Raw genomic sequence first — 21,198 nt, 5'->3', positions numbered from 1 at the left:
TTTTAGATTAACGATCTTAGCCAACCAAGTCCCAAATTTAAAGGCATCCTCTTGGGCTTTAGGAAGTTCATACAGTGACTGGTCACTTTATTAGTTACACCTTGCCAGTATCAGTTAAGAACCCCTTTTGCATTCAGAACTGCTTTCATTCTTAGTTGCATAGGTTCATCAAGTTGCTGGAAAAACTCCAGATTCGCATGATAGCATTACAGTTTCTGTAGGTTTGTCAGCTACACATCCATGATGCAAATCTTCTATTCCACCACATACCAGAAGTGCTCAACTGGGTTGAGATCTGGTAACTGTGGAGGCCAAGAAGTACAATTAACTTGTAATTTTCAAGTCATTTGAGCTTTGGAGCGTGGCTCGTTGTCTTGTTGGTACAGCCATCAGAAGATGAGTACACTGTGGTCATAAATGGATGGAGATGGTCAGCTACAATACTTGCTGTGGTGTTTCAGTGGTGCTCAGTAAGCACTAAGGAGCCCAAAGTGTCCCAAGAACTTGAAACTTGGATACAAGGCAAGCTGGATCAATGTTTTCATGCTGTTTACACTAAATTCTGACACTGCCCTCTGGGTGTTGCAGCAGAAATTAAGACTCATCAGATGAGGCAGCGTTTCCAATCTTCTGTTTCTGAAGCAGCTTCTGAAATACTCAGACCAGCCTATCTGGCAGCAACAACCGTGCTGTGTTCAAAGTCTCTTAAATCATCTTTCTTCCCCGTTCTGATGCTCATATTGAATTTCAGGAGGGCATCTCGACCATTTCTACATGGTTAAATGCACTAAGTTCCTGCCATGTGTTTGTCTGATTAGATATTTGTATGAACAAGCAGTGGTGTAACTAATGAAGTGGCCACTCAGTTTTGACATTTTGAAGGTTCAGTGATCAGTGTATCTAAAGATAACATAATTTTAGAAATGCAAATTTGTGGTGGTTGTTGTACAATGTTTGAGTGAATTCAGTGTCTGAATGTGCAAATCTTTGTTGTTGCTTATTCATCTTCCTTGCTTGGACTGATTTTGGTTTAAGATGGGAGACACTGAAAACAGTGCGAGGGGCAGAGATTCTTTATTGCTTCCTCCGTGCATCACTACAGTCGTCTTCTCCATGCTCATCTCCTTCTGCTTGTTAAGAAGCCTCTACACAGCAGACGCCATCTTTGCCCACAACACACTTTCCTGTGACAGCTGCCACACATGTGGTGCCTCCCAGATCACATCTGCTACTGTTTATGCTCTGTGCATCAGCTGTTTCAGTAAATTTGTTGCCCTACGGAGTACAAAACATGTTATACTTGGTACTTATATTTTAGTGTTTTTCTGATGCTAAGCAGAGTTTGTTTCTGAGATTGGATTTTTTCTGGGGTTTTTTAGGGGGGGGTTGCATCTTTAAAAATAAAAGGGGAAAAAAACCCCAACCAAGATCAAACTTGGGAAAGTCAGAATTCACACTGATACTCTGATACTGTTGCTCTATGGATACTGACTGGACTTAATTTCCTAAATGATCATTTTTCTTTGTGTTTCTTTCATGACCCATCCTGGCTCGCTGTTAACTGCTAACAAGTGGCTTTGTGTCTGTCATGGTATTCGCATCACTCTTCGGTGTGTCTCTCTTTTCTCTCTGTCTGTCCCTCATCCCACTCCCCTTCTTACAACCATCACTTTATGGCTCTTCCTGCCCCACTCCTCCACCTTCTCCTCTTCCTCCTCCTGTTTCTGCCACCTCTCCTTCTCCGTGGTGTTTGCCTGGTGTGTACGTACTGCAGGCTAGCGTTGGATGACGCCATTCGCCACAAGCAGCTGAACATCTCCCGTTTTTCACCCAGGGTGGCAGGGGAGAATGACTTCCTCCAGACAGTCATCAACAAAGTTATCACCGCCAAAGAGGTCAATCACAAGGGCCAAGGTACAGTGCAACAGTTCTGATAGAGGAACCGAGGCCCAGGAAGAAACTCGCCTCACTACATCGGGCGTTTGTACACTTTGTACAGGCAACGGACATTCTTAAACTGTTATAAAATTATTATGTCTTTCTTTTATCTTCTTCTTTCATTTGGGTTTCATTTAGTCAAGAATTTTTCTTTTAATTCAAAACATCAGAAAAAAGCCCAGTTTTCTGTCAAATTGTCCTTGCCATCGTCACCTCACGTGAACCAGGAGAAAAAAGTCTGTCTAATATATTTTATCTTTTCATTAAATCAGATGCTGCTAAAAAGCTTTTTTTGAAGTAGTTGCAAGCCTTATTTTTTATTTTAGATCTTTTTTTGTACAAGGTACTATTAACCCCAACATACCGTAAAACTGTTCCACTTGCTAATGAAAAACATAATTTACTCTTAGCGCTCACACCATAAATTACTGCTCACACTATAAATAGTTGGTCTCATCACCAGGACTACAGTATCCAAGCGATCCAGCTGTTAATTAAGCTGTTGAGACTTTTGCGAAGACTAGCGCTTATCAAGGACTTGACATCTGTGCTGAGGTGAACAACCTTCACCATCTGAGGGATTTGTGCTGCTGAGGAGGGGAAATAACATGACAGTCTCCATGGTGTTGTCACGCCCAATGAAGACGTACTTGGATAAATGTCAGGTCTGCCCTGACCCTCACTGGGAAGAACAGTGGAGTACTCGCAGCGGCTGTTTCGGTCATGTTCGCATATCAAAAGACTTCGAGCTAACCTAGTGAGGGATTTGTCACTCATAGCAATATGGGGCCCATAAAGTGTAAGTGAATAAAGCCTCTAAGGTTGACAAGGACCACTCATTCTGGTGGCCTGTGAACAAGTACACTACAGACTGCTTTAATTTGATCCATTCAGTCATTTCTTCTTCAAAGCTGTGACTCCGTGGGGCTTCCCCCCCCCCCCCCCCCCCCCCCCCCCCCCTAGAGAATATTAAGAGTGAGTGAAGCCACCTTTAAATGTGCTTACAGAGCTGAAACTGGCTTGCCATGCATTTTGGGAAAAGAGCCAAGGATTTCTCCCAACCAGAGGAAAGTCAGAGCAGCTACTGATGTCAGATTGTTAAAAAAAAAAAGACTTGGTACAAACAGATCAAACAGTAAAATGATATAGACTATAAATAGTTCAGAGATTTTCTCTCTAATCCAATAAAACAGTACTTGTGTTGTAGCTTTTAGTCACAGCAGCTTACCACACCCAACTTTGAACCAAGCAAAACACACAAAAATGAATGTCTTTCCCTCTTTACCTGTCTCCTCATGACATACTGCTTTACTTGATGCCTCACTTCCTTTTCTTGTTTCCATTACCAGGCCTGTGGGTCACTCTGAAGCTGCTTCCTGGAGACATCCATCAGATAAGAAAGGATTTCCCTCACCTTGTGGACCGATCGACAGCCGTGGCTCGCAAGATGGGCTTTCCTGAGATAATTATGCCAGGTTTTAAAAAGCTTCCCCTTTGCTGCCTGCCTCAGAAAGTTCCCTGGCTAAATGGCTGAATGCTTTCAGCGGGGTTCATAACCCTGTTACAGAAAAAAGTCAGGATTCGGTGTAAAATGTAAATAAAAACAGACTGAAATGATTTGAAAATGATTGAAACCCCATATTTGACTGAGAAGCTAGACAATATTTAAAAACATTTGGATGAGGGCAGGTGTATGACTGTCTCGCATCACCTCTGATATTCTTTTTGCTAAACACCCTTAAAGCATTTTTAAGACTGCCTACACATTTCATATTAGAGCAACATTCTTCCTTGATATAAGATTCGAAGCGCTCAGTCTGAAGCTTCCTTTGTTGTATTTTTCATTTCACAGTTCTTCAAATGTTCTCAGTTGGTGACAGGCCTGGACTGCAACCCTGTGTCTCAGACAAGCTGTGATATACTGTGCTTTCTCAGCACGGCGCTTAACTGATCAGGTCTCCTATAAAGCAAAGCGATGCACAATTGTATTCCTTTGCTGCCTGTCAGAATTTACTAATTGTAATATTGATGCTTTGTAGCTGATGGAGTAACCTGAAATTAGGCTCACCACCATGAAAAAGACACAATGTGGAAGGTGACACATGCCGCTCCAAAATAGATTTTTCAGCATTAATAGTACTTTCGTACAAGTTGCGCATTAGTACACCCTCATACCATCATGTGCACTGATAACATGCTCTCTTCATAGAGAGCCAAAAGGCTTTCATATTTTTATTGGTCAGATCACAGGACAGATTTCCATTTCACCTCAATACATCATAAATGAGCTCTGGCCCAGAGAAGGATCCGGTTCTTCTGTGTCTTCTTGATATGTGATTGTTTGCATAGTAGAGTTTAAACTTGCATCAGTGGAAGCAAGGAAAAGATGTGTTAACTCACAATGGGTTTGCATTTTTAATGCAGTGCTACCTGGGAGATCCCACATCACAACTATTCAATAGTGGGGCTTTTTTTTTATTTTTTTATTTATTTTTTTAGATTTTTCCTTAAGTTGTTGTAGTATTTCCCACAGAGCGGTGAGCCCTTCCCATAACACTCTTTTTATACACAGTGATGCTACTAAATAATTTAATGAATTGTCATTTTTTTCACCCAGCAGGTGTTTTCTTTTAATATTTTTAGTTGTCCCTGTTCAGTTTATAAAAAAAGGGGATCAAACGCAAAATGAACATTTATTTAAAAGTATTTATTTATAGTAGTAGTATTTATTTTTAAAAAAAAAAGTAGTTAAATATGGGGTTTAATTGATTTGCAAATCAGTGTTTTGTTTAGATTTTATCCAGTGTCCTACTTTACTGAAAACGGTTGCAGTTCATAAAATATTTGTAATACAGAAAAAACCCAAGACATTATTTATTTAATGGGGCGAAGTCAGCCATACATATAATATCCAGTGTTGCTGTAATATTAATATTATTGAAAAGGATAAACCTGAAGCCCTAAGAAGCGTCGAAGCGTTGGTGGTTTCTCATTTCTTGTTTTTGTTTTTCTTTATTTCCTAAAGGGGATGTGCGAAACGACATCTACGTGACTCTGGTTCAGGGGGATTTTGACAAAGGGAGTAAGACAACCCCCAAAAACGTTGAGGTGACCATGTCTGTTTATGATGAGGACGGCAAGAAGCTCGAGGTACGACCGAGGAATGTTAACCTACTGCTTTGGTATTTTTCCTGTGCTCTCAGCATTCAGGACACGAGTCCTGTAACCAAGTGGTTTCTCAGACAGACTGTGATATTACCCGGCTTTCTTTAGTCTCACACTGCTCAGCACAGCGCTTAACTGACCAGGTCTCCTATAAAGAAGAGTGATACACAGGGAAACTGTATGTCTTTGCTGCTTGTCAGGATTTACAAGTTGTAATATTGTTGCTTTGTGGCTGATGGAGAAGCCTAAAATTTGGCTCACTACCATGAAAATCAGCCGTTGTCAGAGCCAGAAACAAACTCAGGCATGTGGACAGGCAACGTGGGCAGCATAATGATGTGATATGTGAAATCAGCATTTTTCTTCTGGTATAATTAATTAGCTTTGCTAATGAAGTTAGAGGGATCATTTCTCCCCTGTCTAATTGTTTGTAAGCAAGCTGTCTCAAAATGTGTATTTTTTTTAATGCAATCTGCAGCGCTTGGTAAAAAGATCAGTTAATTAATCTTACATCAGAGGAATAATCAATACTTGAGTAGCTTCTGCTTATAAATTGTATTTTTATAGAATGAGGATTGGAATCTCATGTGCACTTGTTGAGTTTCTTTTTTTGAATACCCATCAGAATATATAAGATGTATAGATAAGCTGTTACACCTACGAAGGAGATCATTTGGTCTTGCGCGGAGGTGCAAGTATGATATTTGAGTGAAACCAACACTTAATGTAGGTGCAAGCTTATTCTAAGAATTCTAAGTATTAGCAGTTGTTAACCTCAAACAGCACTTGAGAACCTACCCCATATACACTACTGACTTCTTAAAGTCTATTCAAATATAAGAAGTTAACAGCAACAATACAGGTAACATCTGTTTTCTAGTTTATTGTCAGTTACTTTGAATTTGATTTGAATTAAGTAACTTAACTTTTGGATTGGCCTTTGGTATGCTGTGCAGCAGACTTATTGCAGATTTGTTTTAATAAACCACATCGACTTTAGTCAGTCATACTTAAATTTTAGCCACTGACTGAGTCATAACCCTCGATCAAGTAAAGTGAATTTTATACAAATCAATGCAGCCAGGTATGAGAGAGAGACTTTTCGAATTTGTAGCGCTCGATGAAGCAAAACTGTGTGTATTTTAGTAAGAGTGCGATAAAGAGAGGTTTCTCAAATAGATTAGGGAAGCATATAAGACATAAAAGACATTTATATAGTGTCTCAAGCTTTTTAGAGCAGAGTAGTGGTGGAAAATTGTACCATTTCCTCAAGTTTCACATTTTTAGCTGTTAAAGTTTCTTTAGAAGAAGAAAACGCTGCAACTTTTTGAAGCAAGAACCTGTTAAGAGACAAATAAAGCTATGATAAGCTGAAACGGATTCAAATTTGATGTGTGAATTCCCGCCCTGTGTCATTATGTTTCGCTGAAGGTCTGTGTTCAAGGCTGTCTGAGCCTTTGCGGTATAATAAATAAAGTCAGTGACAGCAGCCAGCAATGATCAAGAGAGATCGATCCTATCTAGAAGTGTTGTCACCATGTTGCTGTTGCATTGCAAAAGCTCCCTTGTTACAAGAAATGCAAGAAGTGGTTAAATTCTTCCTTACCCTTCATGGATTTGATGGGCTGAAAGTCTCTTTCTTGATAACAGAAACTTGGTTTTTCGGCTTTTATTCCAAAATAAAAAATGTCTTGTTTTCATTTTAAAGATGCCTATATATATACTAGGCACTTGAAATAACTCTCTCCTCACACAGAGTTTTTTAACAGGTTAAATTTGTGGGTTTTGCTTTTTGTGTGGTTTTTTTTTTCTTTTCATTTCTGTCTCCCTCGGGCTTCTGATCCTCTATTCTTCTCTGTCCATTCTCTTTCTGTGTGACTTTCTGCCTCTGGTGTTTGTCATCCTTCCTCTTTCCTCCAAATCCCAAAGGATTTGTGATGCGAAAGGCTGGACAGTAACTTTTTATTACCTTTGACTTTGATTAGCACCCCTCCAGAAACTCTTCTCACCTGTAGTTAGACCCTAGCCACTTTCACCCTCTGTGAAATCTGGAGCTGTCAGAAACCCTGGCCACTTAGAGAAGGAGCAGCACTGCTAGAGCTACCACCTGCCCCCCATATCTGCTCAGCATGGCTGGGGGAGATGAGGTCTGTTATTCCTCATAATTGCTGGTTGTCAGAAACCATTAGTGTAGGAGTATTTCAGCAGCAGTACACTAGCAGGCCAGGGAGTCAGCTGGAGTAGTGGGAGGAAAGAGGTAGGCTGGCTGAACACAGATTGATCGAAAACAAGGCGTGCGCACCATCCGCTGTCACTCCATCCCTCTTGCCGAATCCTCAAGTGGGGCACGTAGTATTTTACATACGCACCCTGACCTGTTGTAGAAACGCAGGGGACCCGCTAGGAAGACCAATTTACACGTTTGGATCCATCAGCACCAGCTGGTCTGCTTCCCTGCTCTTGGCTTCCTTCCACGTCCTGCTGCATGGGAGCCACTGCTGCTCCTTCTTAAATAATTAATTTCTAATTTATTTCTTATTTCCACAATGCTGTCATGAGATTGACAGCCAGCACACAGGTGCTCATGCATAAAGTGCATCCAGACTTTTAAAGGCCATTCTGCTAGATTAAGGCTTTCTGCTCCAGGGGCTCTGCTTTATGAAATAAGTGCTAGTCAATTTTCCACATACTGTGAGCGTGCCAATATTTTGACAGAGTGATAATAAAGCAGTTCACCCATCACGACTATAGCACTTTTTGCGAACTAAAAGCTAAGCAAGGATAACCAGATAACCAGTTATATTGTCTGACTACCTAATTGCTGTGTGTCTTTTACCTTTTATCTAGAATGTGATCTTTCCAGGAGCTGGAGATGAAGGGATCAATGAGTACAAGTCTGTTATCTACTACCAAGTAAAGCAGCCCCGCTGGTTTGAAACGATAAAGGTTTGTTTTTCTGCTTACTTCTGCCACTTAACTGTTTTTTCTTTACTCTTCTAAATCATTTTATTCTACCTTTACCTTGATACCATCCCCTTCATGTAGTTTCCAAAGTTTTTTCATTACACCACAGGCTTTTATTGCCAGTAATTTCTATCACAAGACTTTAGTGGCAAATGTGGTGGTGCAAAACTGTATAGAAGAGTGAAGTTATTCATCACACTTAAAGAAAGGCTAACTTTCTCTCAATTCTTGAAATCCCATATAATTATATAGCATTTTTTTTTTTGCAAAAGTGTTGCAACATGTGAGTTAATTTCTGTACAGCATAAAATCTGGGAGGTTTAGAGTTCACTCTGATTTCAGTTTGTCCTTATGTTCTGTGAGTGTGTGTGTGTTTATGTTCCTGGCTGTCAGCCAATCCTGTTCTGTCCTTTGTCTTAGGTTGCTATTCCCATTGAAGACGTGAACCGGAGCCACTTGCGGTTCACTTTTCGTCACCGATCATCACAGGACTGTGAGTATAAATGTCAGCTTATGAATAATCAGTTTTTCAGATGACCAACTGCACAATTGGCTGCTAATCTATCCCTAGCAAATATAATGGAAGATATCCAAACCAAGCAGATGTGTTGCACAGTGATAAATACTTTGAAGCTCACCCTTTGTCACATTAATCAGAGGTATTAGTGTGTCCCCCGCACAAAGCAGCATCATGGAGTGGCTTGTCAGAGACTATGACTAGGATGTGAAAAATGCCTGAGGGGACATATTTGTTTATTGGGACCAGTGTCTAGCTGAATGCAGCCAGCGTTGTACGTCCTTCTGTTTTCTGTTTTTTTACACCCTTTCTAATTTTCGGGGTGTAAAGGTCAGGGAAGCCTGGCAGTGGTAGTTCTGCCAGCCCATCTGCCTGCCACATGGCAAGGCTTTCCTACAGCCACAGGAGTGGTGCAGGAAAAAGGGTTTGGGGACCATGACAGGTGTATACAGTATATACAAAGCAATCAGCTCAAATGGCACAGAAGGCAGAGCAGAACTTGGAGGATGTGAGGATTGGAAAGTATACCCTTTCTCTAATCTGCAGCTGCTGTCATCATCTACTTCCAAAATCCTCTTGCTTTGTTTGCTTCTCACCTGCATGCAGGTGGTTTGGAGGAAATTGCCAGGTCTCAGAGCTCAGCGCTGGCTTATAATCCACTTGGAGAGCCTTCTTGTCATGCTCGGCACCTTGCTTCTCTGGAGACTAATGCTGTTACGAGACATGCCTTTGAAACTCTGACTTGCTGTTATCTTGGTGTAACGGTTACTTTAGAAACTGGCTCACCTCAAGTGACTCTGGGACTGCAGGGACATGCTGATGCTGCCAAACTTTAACTTTTCTCTGACAATTGACAATAGCGACATGTTAAAAAAGGTGTAATAGCTGGATTCTTTGGATTTGTGTATGGTGAACTGCTGCTGCTGGTGAATGTGCTTACAGTATAGAGACCAGGGTTTATTTTATGTTGGGTGTAAAGGTGATATTCCTATGTACATTGATCTAATTTTATCCATGTTTAAGATTGTATGCATCCGTGCAGGCATGTATTTCTATAATTTTCTGACCAACTTCTCTCACTGCCTCACTGTCGCTGTGTACGAGACCTAAACTTTCATCTCAGTTTGCAATAGATTGATTTTAAGAGCAGAATAACATCTCCTGAAACTAGCATATTTTCACGTAATATCACAGATATACCGCAGACCGTACCAGAGGTCTGATCCAGATCTAGAGAGGGCGTTAAGGGAAAACTCTAAGCTTGATAACTCGAAGAGTGAGGAAACTCATTTTTCATTTCACAGAGGAAGGTAACTTAAAGTCTGGGTCAGACTCTCTGAACCTAATATGCTCACTGAAACAAATCCTTACTCATCCACTCTTGCTGTGCTTGAAGGAGCTATCCAACAAACCGTTAGATTTTCTCGTTTGTACAGTCGATATCAAAGCACATAATAGAATTCATTAATTTCCAATGTTTTCCATCCTTTAGACACGTTAAGACTACCTTAAAGATAACTGTTTTTGTGATCTGTCATCCATGTAGGCCATAGACGGCAATCTACGGTTGAGTCTTTCTCAGATCAGAGTAAAATCTCTGTTATACTTTTTTTCTATCACTGGGAGTGTCTGAGTTCAAGATACTTACTAGATTATCAGCCAGTTTCCCTACGCTGAAAACTTTAAAGTGCATTTCTATAGTGATCACTGTTTTAAATCTTTATGACGCTTTGTTCACTGATCCGTGTCTCATGTGTCTAATCATTTGCCATACTGTGATTGGTTACAGTGTGGGAACATTCTTTATATACTTTATATACCCACTAGAAGTGGGGACGCTATTCCAAAGATTAGGTGCAGCTGAAGCAAAGGCACGATCGCCTCTGGTCTTCAGCCTAAACTTAGGTTGGGCCAGGAGTAATTGACCTGATGATCAAAGTGACATACGTGTGTGTTTATCAGTTGAACAGCTAAAATGGTACTGTCCAAACCTGCATTCCTCTTATTAACTTTTTAAACTCTTTTTTTTATTTGTGCATGCTTTCACCGCACCTTCTTGTGCACAGCCGAATAAACACATTCGTCCAGCGGAAAGGAAAGCTTTGTGTAACTCTGTGCAAACACACAGTTATAGCAAGCTCAAATTTAAAATCAAACCCACGGAGCGAGAAAAGTGCTTTGTCTTGTTTTTCCTGCATGCATATTCATTTTGAAGTTGTGAGTTGTGTTGACAGTGGCTGTATGACTGTTCTGCAAGTGTTTTTGATATAATTATTGTTATATAGAAGGAGCAGTGCACATTAATTAACATGAGCATTTAGGTCCATTATGTAAATGTGCCAGATTTAGTCATACTGGCTAATTTGTAATACACATTCCGTTTCAGATTGATACCACTGATAGAAAGAAACGGAAAACAAAAGATCTAAGGTTATCTAGGCACATATAAGGGACTGAAACAGCTGAATGATAAAACAAAAAACACATCAGTGGACAATCAGTGAAAAACAGCGACGTAAAGTGACATTATTTTAGACTATGACAGTATGTTGTGCTGCTCGATAAGAAAAGACTGACCGCCAAAAGCACTTTTTCTAAAAGATACTGTATAATCCCCTGTAGGAAATGCTATGCTGTTTAGAGATGTAAAAATAAACTCTAGCATATCATATTAAATTTAATATGAATTTGATAATACTTATGATTGTCATTTAAAGTGTTTTAAGGGAGTACAAGCTCGCTAACTTGCAAGCTATTGATAATCAGCTGTCAACTGGCGCAACCTTAACCCGTTGCAGGGCTCTACTGATGATTTTTTTCCTTCACTGCTCATACATGCACTTAACTCAGTGGGAACAACCTGGTTTAATTGTGGGTTTTCTAGCATACCTATTACCTGTGCTATAATCAGCCACTTTATTATATTAATATTAATATTTGAAAGGTTGAATGAAGATAGAACAGCCGTGTGTAAAAACATATTGTTTTTCCATCCTACGGGCATAGATTTTTGTTTTTTAAAAACACAGCACTCCTTAACCTCTCTACATGTGATTAGTTTGTGATGAAAAGCAGCACAGATTTAGGCTGTCAGGCCTTTGTATTGCCTGCCTGCGCTGTCATGTGGCTGTGTCCTTCCTGCTTCCTTCGATGTGCTCCTAGCTAGAGCTGAACTTTAAGGGGATACACAGAGTGACAGAGCTGCTCATCAAGACCACTAGTGGAGCTCATGTGTTCAGTATCTCAGCCCTCTGGTTGAGAATTAGGCCAGCTCTAACACAGTGCGTCAGAGTAGCACTCTAACATTGTCAGGCCTCATCAGGCTGATGGCTGCTGTCACGGATGCTGCCGTAGCTGTAAAAGATTCCTGCCATCTTTTCACTTTTGTTTCATCTGTCTTTATGCCTCTGCTTCGTGAGTCAGGTAGACTTTAAAATGTGGAACAGTTTAGTCAACTAAATTTGAAGTGACAGCCCACCTTAAGGGGGGAAGTTTGCGAAACTTGCACACAAATCGGACTTCGATTGGTTTAAAGAAGTAGCTCTGTCCTGAAAGTGACCTTTTTTGTCCAAATTAAGAGTTTTCAGCTCTCTGCTCTTTAGGAAGTCACTAATACATTTGGTATTATTGGATGGCATGCCTACAGTGTTCTCCCTCCACTGGTTCCTCTCAGCCTAGCAATTATTCACCGGTGAGTTGCGGGCAGCAAACCAATGAGGGGATTTATGCAGATAGAATGCAAGATATATACCTCGATGAATCACGTCTCCCTGCGCGTAAATCTGAGCTTGTTGATCCGCAATGATGATGTATGTGGCCCCATCCAAAGTCCCGGTTACAGGACAAAGTCGTAACTCTCTTCCTTGTTTATGCAGCGCTTCCACTCAAAATTCCCAATCACACATGTGTCTGCACATGCACACATAAACCACGAGCATCTTTCCTCCACTCTTACAGGATTATACAAATTGGTCACAGCTGCAGCAGAGCACAAGTGCAACTGTTTATTCATTTCATAACAGCAAGTGTACATTAATCCAAAGCCTGCCACTTGAACAATATTCCTTTTTGTAATTAGCATTTTTTTTTAATTTTAAGGCACATATTGTTATATAACAACCACCTGTGATTGCATCTCCCACATCCCTCGCATTATATTTTGCACAAGTCCTTCAAACCTATGCATAATTGGTCTCAACAGTCGGCGCGCGTACATTTGCTTCACTTCAGGGTGAAAAATAAACAGTTCACGGACAGATGCAGCCATAGCATTAATAAAGACATCAGAGGGGAACAGTAGTTTCTTGTGCTAACTCAGGAGCTGACTCAGGGAGTGTAGTGCTGAGGTTAGCGTTTGGATTATCACTTCTTTCAGACTGCTGGTTTGTTAATGACTTGTTGTAACATCAGCAGTGCTGCATGGTTTACTGCAATATGATCTCTTTTTTGTTCCCGAAGACGAACATTGTTCACATAAGCATATTGCACACGTACGAAAGATGCGGTGTGTTTTGTTTTGCAAAATGAGACAAAAAGCAAACGTAAGCTGCGGTAGAAAAAAGCGAACTGTATATATGAACGCAGTCTTAGTCTCAAATGTAAACACCAATAACCAAGTTGTCTTTATTGCTTGTGTGTTTCTTTTTCCTTCCACAGCCAAAGATAAATCGGAGAAGATATTTGCCTTGTCTTTTGTGAAGCTGATGAGGTATGACGGGACCACTCTGAGGGACGGTGAGCATGATCTCATCGTGTACAAGGTAAATGTAAAAAAACAAAACAAAAACATCCCATAAACACACTTAGTCTTTGTTTCTTGCTGCCTACTCGTCAGACAGCCCGCTCTCCTTGTGAAATGACCATGAAATAAGTTGTAGGTGAAAAACTGCCCTATTGTATCGGCGACTGTCATCATAACAGCCTGCCATCAGTGCTTTGTGTGTGAATTGTGTAGCTGGTACACATCAGCCCGCACAATGAAATGAGAGTACTTTCCAATTAAAAACCCTTGCATAATGATACCTCTGTGTTACGGTGCCCATTTATGTTAATTAAAAAGTTCATATGGGAAAAATCAATCTTGTTACATTTGTCTTGTCATGTTTTCTGGATTGTTGTTTTCGTCAGTCAACCTTGCATTTGGAAATGAATGATATTTTTCTCACATGCAACAGCTTGGTAGAAAAACACACAAATTGTTTTGTTGATAATATATACCAAAGGGAGATCCATTAAAACCACAGCTATAGAATGCAACATTGTTTTAATGTGTACACAGTCATTTGGGGTTTCTACCAATAAACTGACTGAGACTTGTTCTCTAAAACCAGGCAGAGGCAAAGAAGCTAGAGGACTCTTCTCTGTACCTAAACCTACCTTCCACAAAGCTGGAGATGGAAGAGAAAGGCTACTCCACCACTGGAAAAAATACCCAGACCCTGGGCATCTGTACCATCAGCAAGGATTCCTTTCAGATTTCCACCCTGGTCTGCTCTACCAAACTTACCCAAAATGGTAACAGCTTCTATATTTTAATGAATATTTGTCTCTTTTCCTATGCAAGTTGTTTTTTTAAGCTAAAAATTATGCTCTTGTGGAAAATGTATCAAAACGTCAGTAAACACATGGAAAGGTATTGTCAGCTTAGATATGATATAAAAAAAAGAAAGCAGCTACTGTGACATCAGCCTTGTAGCATTTTGAATCCTTAAATTAGGCTTTTTTTTTTTTTAGTCGCTGTCTTTGTCTTAACCATATTTGTATATTTTATGCTTTATTGATCTTTGTTTTTCACCTAATTGATTTGCACTAGCTTCACATAGTTACCACATAGTTTCTACTTTCCCTGCTCTTAGTCTCACAGTGAGCACATCTCCCTGCACAAACGCATCCAGCGGAGCTGACAAGAAATGTGGGGAAGTCAGTATAATATTAATTGAGTTCAAGACAACAAGTTACTTTATCTTAATAAAAGCTTCCCAACAACAGTTAAATCAAAGAAAACAGCACTGAAAACAATCAAGAGAGAAAATGTTGTCACTGGTGCTTTTCAGTCTGGACCACAGTTTGCGATTAACTCGACAACTAAAGCAAATAAAGGAAATCAGTTGGCTGTTCTTGACCCTCTTTTCATTAGATTCCTCCATGCTATGGTAGCTAACAACTGTTGCACTTTCAAAATAGAATTTACATAATTAATCTTCTAGTAGAGCTGAATAAATAACTTCCTAATTAAAAATAATGAATCTAGTTAGTTGTTTATTCCAGTGTGAATTGGCTAATCCGTTCCTGCTGCCTGATATACAGATATGCTCTCACTGGCCACTTTATGAGGTACACCTTGCTAGAACCCCCTTTTGCCATCAGAACTGCCTTAATTGTTTGTGCCGCAGATTGAACAAGGTGCTGGAAACATTCCTCAGAGGTTTTGGTCCATAGTCATATGATAGCATCACACAGTTGCTGCAGATTTGCAGCTTGCACATTTAGACGTGAATTTCCCATTCCATCACATCCCAAAGGTGCTCTACTGGATTGAGATCTGGTGACCGTGGAGGCCATTTGAGTGCTGTGAACTCACTGTCATGTTCAGGAAACCAGTTTGAGATGATTTGAGCTTTGTGAGATGATGTGATGTCCTGCTGTAGGAGTCATCAGAATATGGGTACACTGTGGTCGTAATGGGATAGACATAGACAGCAATTGCAGAGTTGGCCCAAAATGTGCCAAGAAAATGCTTCCCATGTCATTATATCATTTACAACAGCGGTCCCCAACCTTTTTTGCGCCACGGACCGGTTTATGTCCGACAATATTTTCACGGACCGGCCTTTAAGGTGTCGCAGATAAATACAACAAAATAAAACCATTACCGGTACACCCCCCCCAAAAAAAAAAAGATTTATTCATAACACACGGGAAAAGAACCAGGGAAAACAGAGTTTAACTATAAAAACGATTTAAAAAAAAAACAAACGATAAAAACCCTGAAAACCATAAATTTCACACCTGAGCCTCAACTCTCGCGGCCTGGTACCAAACGACTCACGGACCCGGGGATTGGGGACCGCTGACCTACAACATCCAGAACCATTGATATAAGGCAGGATGGATCCATATTTTATGTTGTTTATGTTGTTTACCATCCAGACAACACTTTTCCAATATTTCATAGTCCAGGTATGGTGAGCATCTGTGAAGTGCAGTCTCAATTACCTGCTCTGTTATGTAACGGGAGTCGCATCCAGTGTGATCTTTCCTGTTGGGGCCCACCTTCTTCAGTAAATTCAATGATGCTCTTCTGCATACTTTGGTTGTAATAAGCAGTGATTACTGTTGTTACTGCTTCCTGCCTGTCAGCTCAGAGCAGTGTGGATATTCTCCTGACCTCTGCCATCAACAAGGCATTTTCACCCAGAGCACTGCTGCTCACTGGATAGTCTCTCTTTTTGAACCGTTCCCTGTAAATCCTAGACATGGTTGTGTTGAAATCCAAGTATGGAAGCGGTTTTTGAAATAGAACCATGCCACGTTGACAGGCACTTAAATCACCCTTCTTCTTCATCAATCAGATACTTGTTTTGAACTTAAAGAGGTTCTCTACACCATGTCCTCATGTTTAAACTATTGGATTGCCACCACATGATTGGGTGCTTAGATATTTGTATTAACGAGCGGGAGATCAGATGACCTAATGAAGTGGCCATGAGTAGGTTTTACTGACCACATGCTCTCTCTCTCTCTGATCTCTTCTTTCTTGAGGTGCTGTATAACAAAAGTAGCACACATGAGAGAAAATCCTACCGATGTATGTGGATTTACTTTTGTTGTAGCACAGAGAAGTACAATTCCAGCTTGATGAAATGCCTGCTCACATTAACTCATAAAAAGAGCTCTCACTGGGGGGGAGGAAAGATTTCTTTACTGTATCTTAGCCAGGTAGACCCTGAGCTTTGAAACCACCGATGGACCGTAGCCTCTGGGTTTGACAAACGGATCATGGGAACATTATTTAATGTAGGATGCCTTAGCTTCAGCTTTTTAAACATTTTTTCTCTTTACTCTCTGTACGCCAGTCAGTCTCAGTTAGATTCCAGTTCATCTCTGTTGAGCGAACAACAGCCTTTTTATTTCCCTGTAAAGATCTACTCTTATTAAGCTTGGGAAATCCTCATGCCTGCCACTGTGGCTCGTGGATTAAGGATTTTAGCATCTTGTGTTCCCACCAGCCTTTCTGCATGTTTAGAAATCCCCACAGATGTCAGCGTAAACCCTCTTGAACATGCTGGTGTTTCTTAGCTGTGTTCGTAACGTTGTAGTTAGATTGTGTGAAAAGCTGTTCTCTTTTGTGTGAGTGGTCAGATGCTTCTAGCTCTGATTTCACAGAGCTAAACCAAACCGACCTAAATGTCTGCTTTGCTTTCTTTTTCACTGGATGTAATTTGCTTCTTTGTTTTTGGTTTTTTTGTATGCAAGACTGAATCACAATTTTAATTAGAGCCAAAATTAAAGCTTCTTTTGTGTTTTTGGCCACAGTCTGAAATAAATAAGTAACAGACACACTGCAGGGTAACTTTGACTTGAATTGAAATTAATTGTTTTACTCGCCAAGAGCAATGCCCTGTTTAAATAAGGAGTGCATCATGCCCTTTCGTTTTTGTATTCACATTAACAAAAAGATAATTTTAAACCGCCAAACAAGGGCAGAATGAAGAGAAAAGCTTGGAGTAAATTATTGAAGCAAGATCATGTGTGTTTGTGGTCTTTAATCCTTTGAATAATCCTTGTGTAGGCCTGTGAAAAGAAAATCCACTGTAAACCATTTTTCTCTTTCTTTAGATTTTAAATAACATTTAAAACTTCCCTTCAGGAACAAGTGGCCTTATGCGAAGACTAATAATATAAAATCTTAAAATGTCTTTAATATGACTCTTATCAATTTTAACGAGATCCCCAACACCACTGGCCAACACAACATAAATACGTAATCAGCCAATCACATGGCAGCGTCTCAGTGCATTTAGAAATATGGGAATGGTGAAGAAAACCTGCTGAAGTTTAAACTGATCATAAGAACGGGAAGAAAGGTCATTTAATTAACAGCTGATTAGTGCCCAAACACTGTTTTTGCATTTCAGTAAATTAGTGTACGTATTTCCCATTGTCCTAACAAAATATGAAGAAATGAGGGATGGCTCGAGACTTTCGTGCAATACTTTACATTACAATATCCATATAACCTGTAATCAAGCCAGCAATAAGGCAGCTTTACCCTTTTTATGAGGTGGTGAAGCTAAAGCAGTCACTCAAATAGGCAGTAAGACTCTCTCACTGCAGAGGTCACATAAAGCTACAAAACATTAGGTCAAAGCTGAACCAGAAATTTTTTTTCTGAAAAGTAAGATCAATATTTGCTTTCAGGTAGAGATGTTTTCAGCTTGGTGATTATCCGACTGCCCGCTATGGGGAAAAACAACCTGTATGTAAACATTAAGACTACTAGGTAAAAAATTTCATTTCAGAGGGAGATTATCCCAAAGTTTGACAGATGCCTTGGTGAGATCAGCTGTTTCCTGAACGACGATGCATGGTCTTGGCGTGCTGGCAATTTAAAAACTACAGCTGAATCGCTGACCTATCAGCAGCACAGGCTTTATGTGACACTTGTAATGATTTTAGCACTTTTTGTGCTAAATCATTGCAGTCTAATAAAGACGTGAAATGCCGATAAAGCTAATTGTCCGGGATACAACCTAATAGCATGCGCAGCAAACATTTATAAAGCCTCATTAATGAGATCACTGCAGACCCCACAACAGGCTCTGGGCATTTCTCTAGGACAACGGGAGGTTTTTGTTGTCAGAGGGCTTCTGCATATAATGTGTGAAAGCGGTGGGTGTCGCATGTTGTTATAGTAATGTTCCCTTTGAAGCTTATTAAGTTTAGTCTGTGATATAAGTTGTCATTTAAATACAATTGTGCGTGCCCTCCTACTCGGCTCAGGGGGTGGTGATGTCAATGAATGAGCCGTCTCAGTTACAGGAGAGCCTGCCTCTCCTGTAAGTAATGATAGCGGCTCAAATGGTTGTCTCAGCTGTTATGTAGATGCGTAGTATGCAGCATATATCAATCAGCACTATTCTCTGCTCCTATTTCTCCTCCCTGCCTGCCATTTTCTGATTTATCTCGTTCCCTGTGCGAGAGTGATGTGTGTGTGTGGGGGGGTGGGGGGGGGGGGGGGGGTGTTGAAGTGTCCTGGTTTGTAGATTCACTCCTGTAGAGCAGCTCCACTCTCCATATTTACCTGTCACTTTGTGCTGATAATTTGCAAGGTGCCGGTGGGTGCTTGGGGATCAGATGGCCTCGTCGCTGCACAAAGTTTGATTAAACTTTGTGCAGCTGTGTGTTGTATGAGATATATCATCCCACGCTAAAGCTCGAGGAAAAGGTTCCAGCTATTTTAATAAAGCGCTGTACACAGAGCAGCCACAACATTAACACCGCCTCATTCATATTGTGTAGGCTCTCCTTTTGCGACCAGAATAGCTCTTATCCATTAGGGATGCAGAATTTGCAGGTGGCATGAGGACATTGGCAGCTATTGCTTTGGTTCTAGTAGCTTGTGTGGCTCGTTTCAGTGGTTTGGACGGATGCTCTGAGTTGGAATCCAGGGAGGTTGGATGCTAGGTCAATGCCTTGGGCTTGTTACCATGCTCCTTTAGCCATTACTGCAGGTTTTTTTTGCCTGTGTAGCAGTGTGCATGTTTAGTTTACCATTGTCAAATGATTTTTTTTTTATTTTTCCTCCTTTTTTTTAACCCATCTATCCAATATCCCTTCTACAGAAAAAAAAGAAAGTATACAGGAAACAGCAGAAAATTGCATTGTTATTAGAGGATCAATATTATTTACTTACCTGTCTTTGGTTTTGATATTGTGGCTAATCTATCCACAATATTTCCCATGATACCAGATTCAGGCTTCTTTATTAAAAACCCAGAAGCTCTTTAAGATCTAGGTGTGTTTGTCCAATAGTCATCTCTTTCCCATTTTCTGCATTTCTGTAAATGAAATGATTACATGATTCCAGCTCATCAGATGTGTTGGCAGTTTTCTGTTTTATACAATTTCAAACCAAATATCTCGGGTTGTTTTGACTGTTGGTTTGCTGAAACAGCAATTTGATGTTTACGTTTGGAGAATATGTGACAGTATAATTAATATGATTAGTAATGTAATTGTGGTAAGATCTGTTTCTGGAGGTAGAGCAGGTCATCTACTAATCAGAAGGTTGGTGGTTCAACCCTTAGGTTCAAGTTGCTTTCCGATCCATCCACCAGAGTGTAATTATTAGATGGAAAGCACTTATAAAAAAGTGCCTGTATGAATGGGTGTGATGCCTGTTCGCTCACCAGCAGTTTATCCTGAGCACTTGTTCTTGCAAAGGGAAAAAGGAGCCCTAGAAATGCCCCTTGCAACAGACTGCATGCTTCATACTCATGGCTCCTCACTGCTGATCCCCACATCTGAGATGAAACACTCTTTTTAACTAAGCTAGATTTATGCAGGCGGCCTCCCAGTGCTGGGAGCTCCCGTGAAGTGGCTACTAGCTCTTCCCTGGGTATTTGCAGTGTGCTTCACTAAACAGAGCAGAGATTCAGTGACAGCACACGTGGGAGAGAACCTAGCCCAGTGAAATTGATTAAAATACTTTTCCTACCTCTGCTGGAAAGAAAACGCATTTTTATGAACAAAGCAGCTTTAAAAGTATGGAATCCATGTTCGTATTGAAGCTACTCCAGCATCAGTGCGCTGAAGAAGCCTGTACTTTTAAACTTTTAAACGACTACATACAAGGCTCTCGCTATTAACGGCAAAGAACAAGCTATCAAGACTCCTTAGTGGTTGTGTTTGCTTTTAAAAGTGAACAAAACTGATTTTGTGAAGGAGTACCGTAAACAAACTTTCAAATGGTAATGTGAAGTCTTTTGCATTTCAGTTGCGCATTGACAATGTAACCTATTTTCTCTGAATTAATTATTCCACTGCTCTCCATCTGCCAGTTACTTCCACAGTCTTTTAAATTCCCACTGCCTGTGGAGACATCCATTCTCAGACAGATGTTATTTGTAAAAGGCTCTCAGTATTTTTCTCCAGAACAAAACTGATTGCCCCTCACCCCCACAACACCCCCACAACACTGTGCCTTACAGCCCCATGTGCTACACGTAGTTGGCCTCTTAACACCACTGCCCCACTGGGACCAAGCTGCCTGATGATTTATTCTCACATTATTCCATTTATCTCTCTGAGGTGCTGAAGCATCAATTTCCAAATCTATATCTCCTTGGGGACGGAGGACCCTGGTAGTTGAGACAGGTTCTTGTGATTGAACCCTGATAGGCTGTCAGGTTTACAGATGATGGGCATCCATTACTGTGTTGCCATGGCTGATTGACTCTTCCTGAGCCAATCAGCCATGGCGAACGGGGAGAGGCAGCCCCTAGGGACTAGGTTTGCAAGAATGCCAAAGAGATTCTTCTGTTCACTTCAGTCAGACGAGGCTGAATATAGTATATATTCATGAAAGCTAATAAACCATCATGAATATACTA

General features: G+C 40.5%; 1 protein-coding gene across 2 annotated transcripts in view; it reads left to right on the top strand.

Annotated features, from left to right (window-relative positions):
* Positions 1 to 21,198, top strand: part of dock1 (dedicator of cytokinesis 1) — a 191,301-nt gene that overhangs the window by 32,217 nt on the left and 137,886 nt on the right. Inside the window, exons 12-18 of one of the 2 annotated variants that reach the window (XM_063482824.1) lie at positions 1,835 to 1,914; positions 3,288 to 3,413; positions 4,964 to 5,088; positions 7,951 to 8,049; positions 8,488 to 8,560; positions 13,241 to 13,344; positions 13,915 to 14,098. In XM_063482824.1, the coding sequence (XP_063338894.1) occupies positions 1,835 to 1,914; positions 3,288 to 3,413; positions 4,964 to 5,088; positions 7,951 to 8,049; positions 8,488 to 8,560; positions 13,241 to 13,344; positions 13,915 to 14,098 (791 nt within the window). Of the gene's footprint in view, positions 1 to 1,774; positions 1,915 to 3,287; positions 3,414 to 4,963; positions 5,089 to 7,950; positions 8,050 to 8,487; positions 8,561 to 13,240; positions 13,345 to 13,914; positions 14,099 to 21,198 lie in introns of both variants that reach the window. The other variant, XM_063482823.1, reaches the window with a different exon arrangement.

Source organism: Pelmatolapia mariae, linkage group LG8 (assembly GCF_036321145.2).
Source record: "Pelmatolapia mariae isolate MD_Pm_ZW linkage group LG8, Pm_UMD_F_2, whole genome shotgun sequence".
NCBI lineage: Eukaryota > Metazoa > Chordata > Actinopteri > Cichliformes > Cichlidae > Pelmatolapia > Pelmatolapia mariae.
This window is presented reverse-complemented; position numbering and strand designations above follow the sequence as displayed.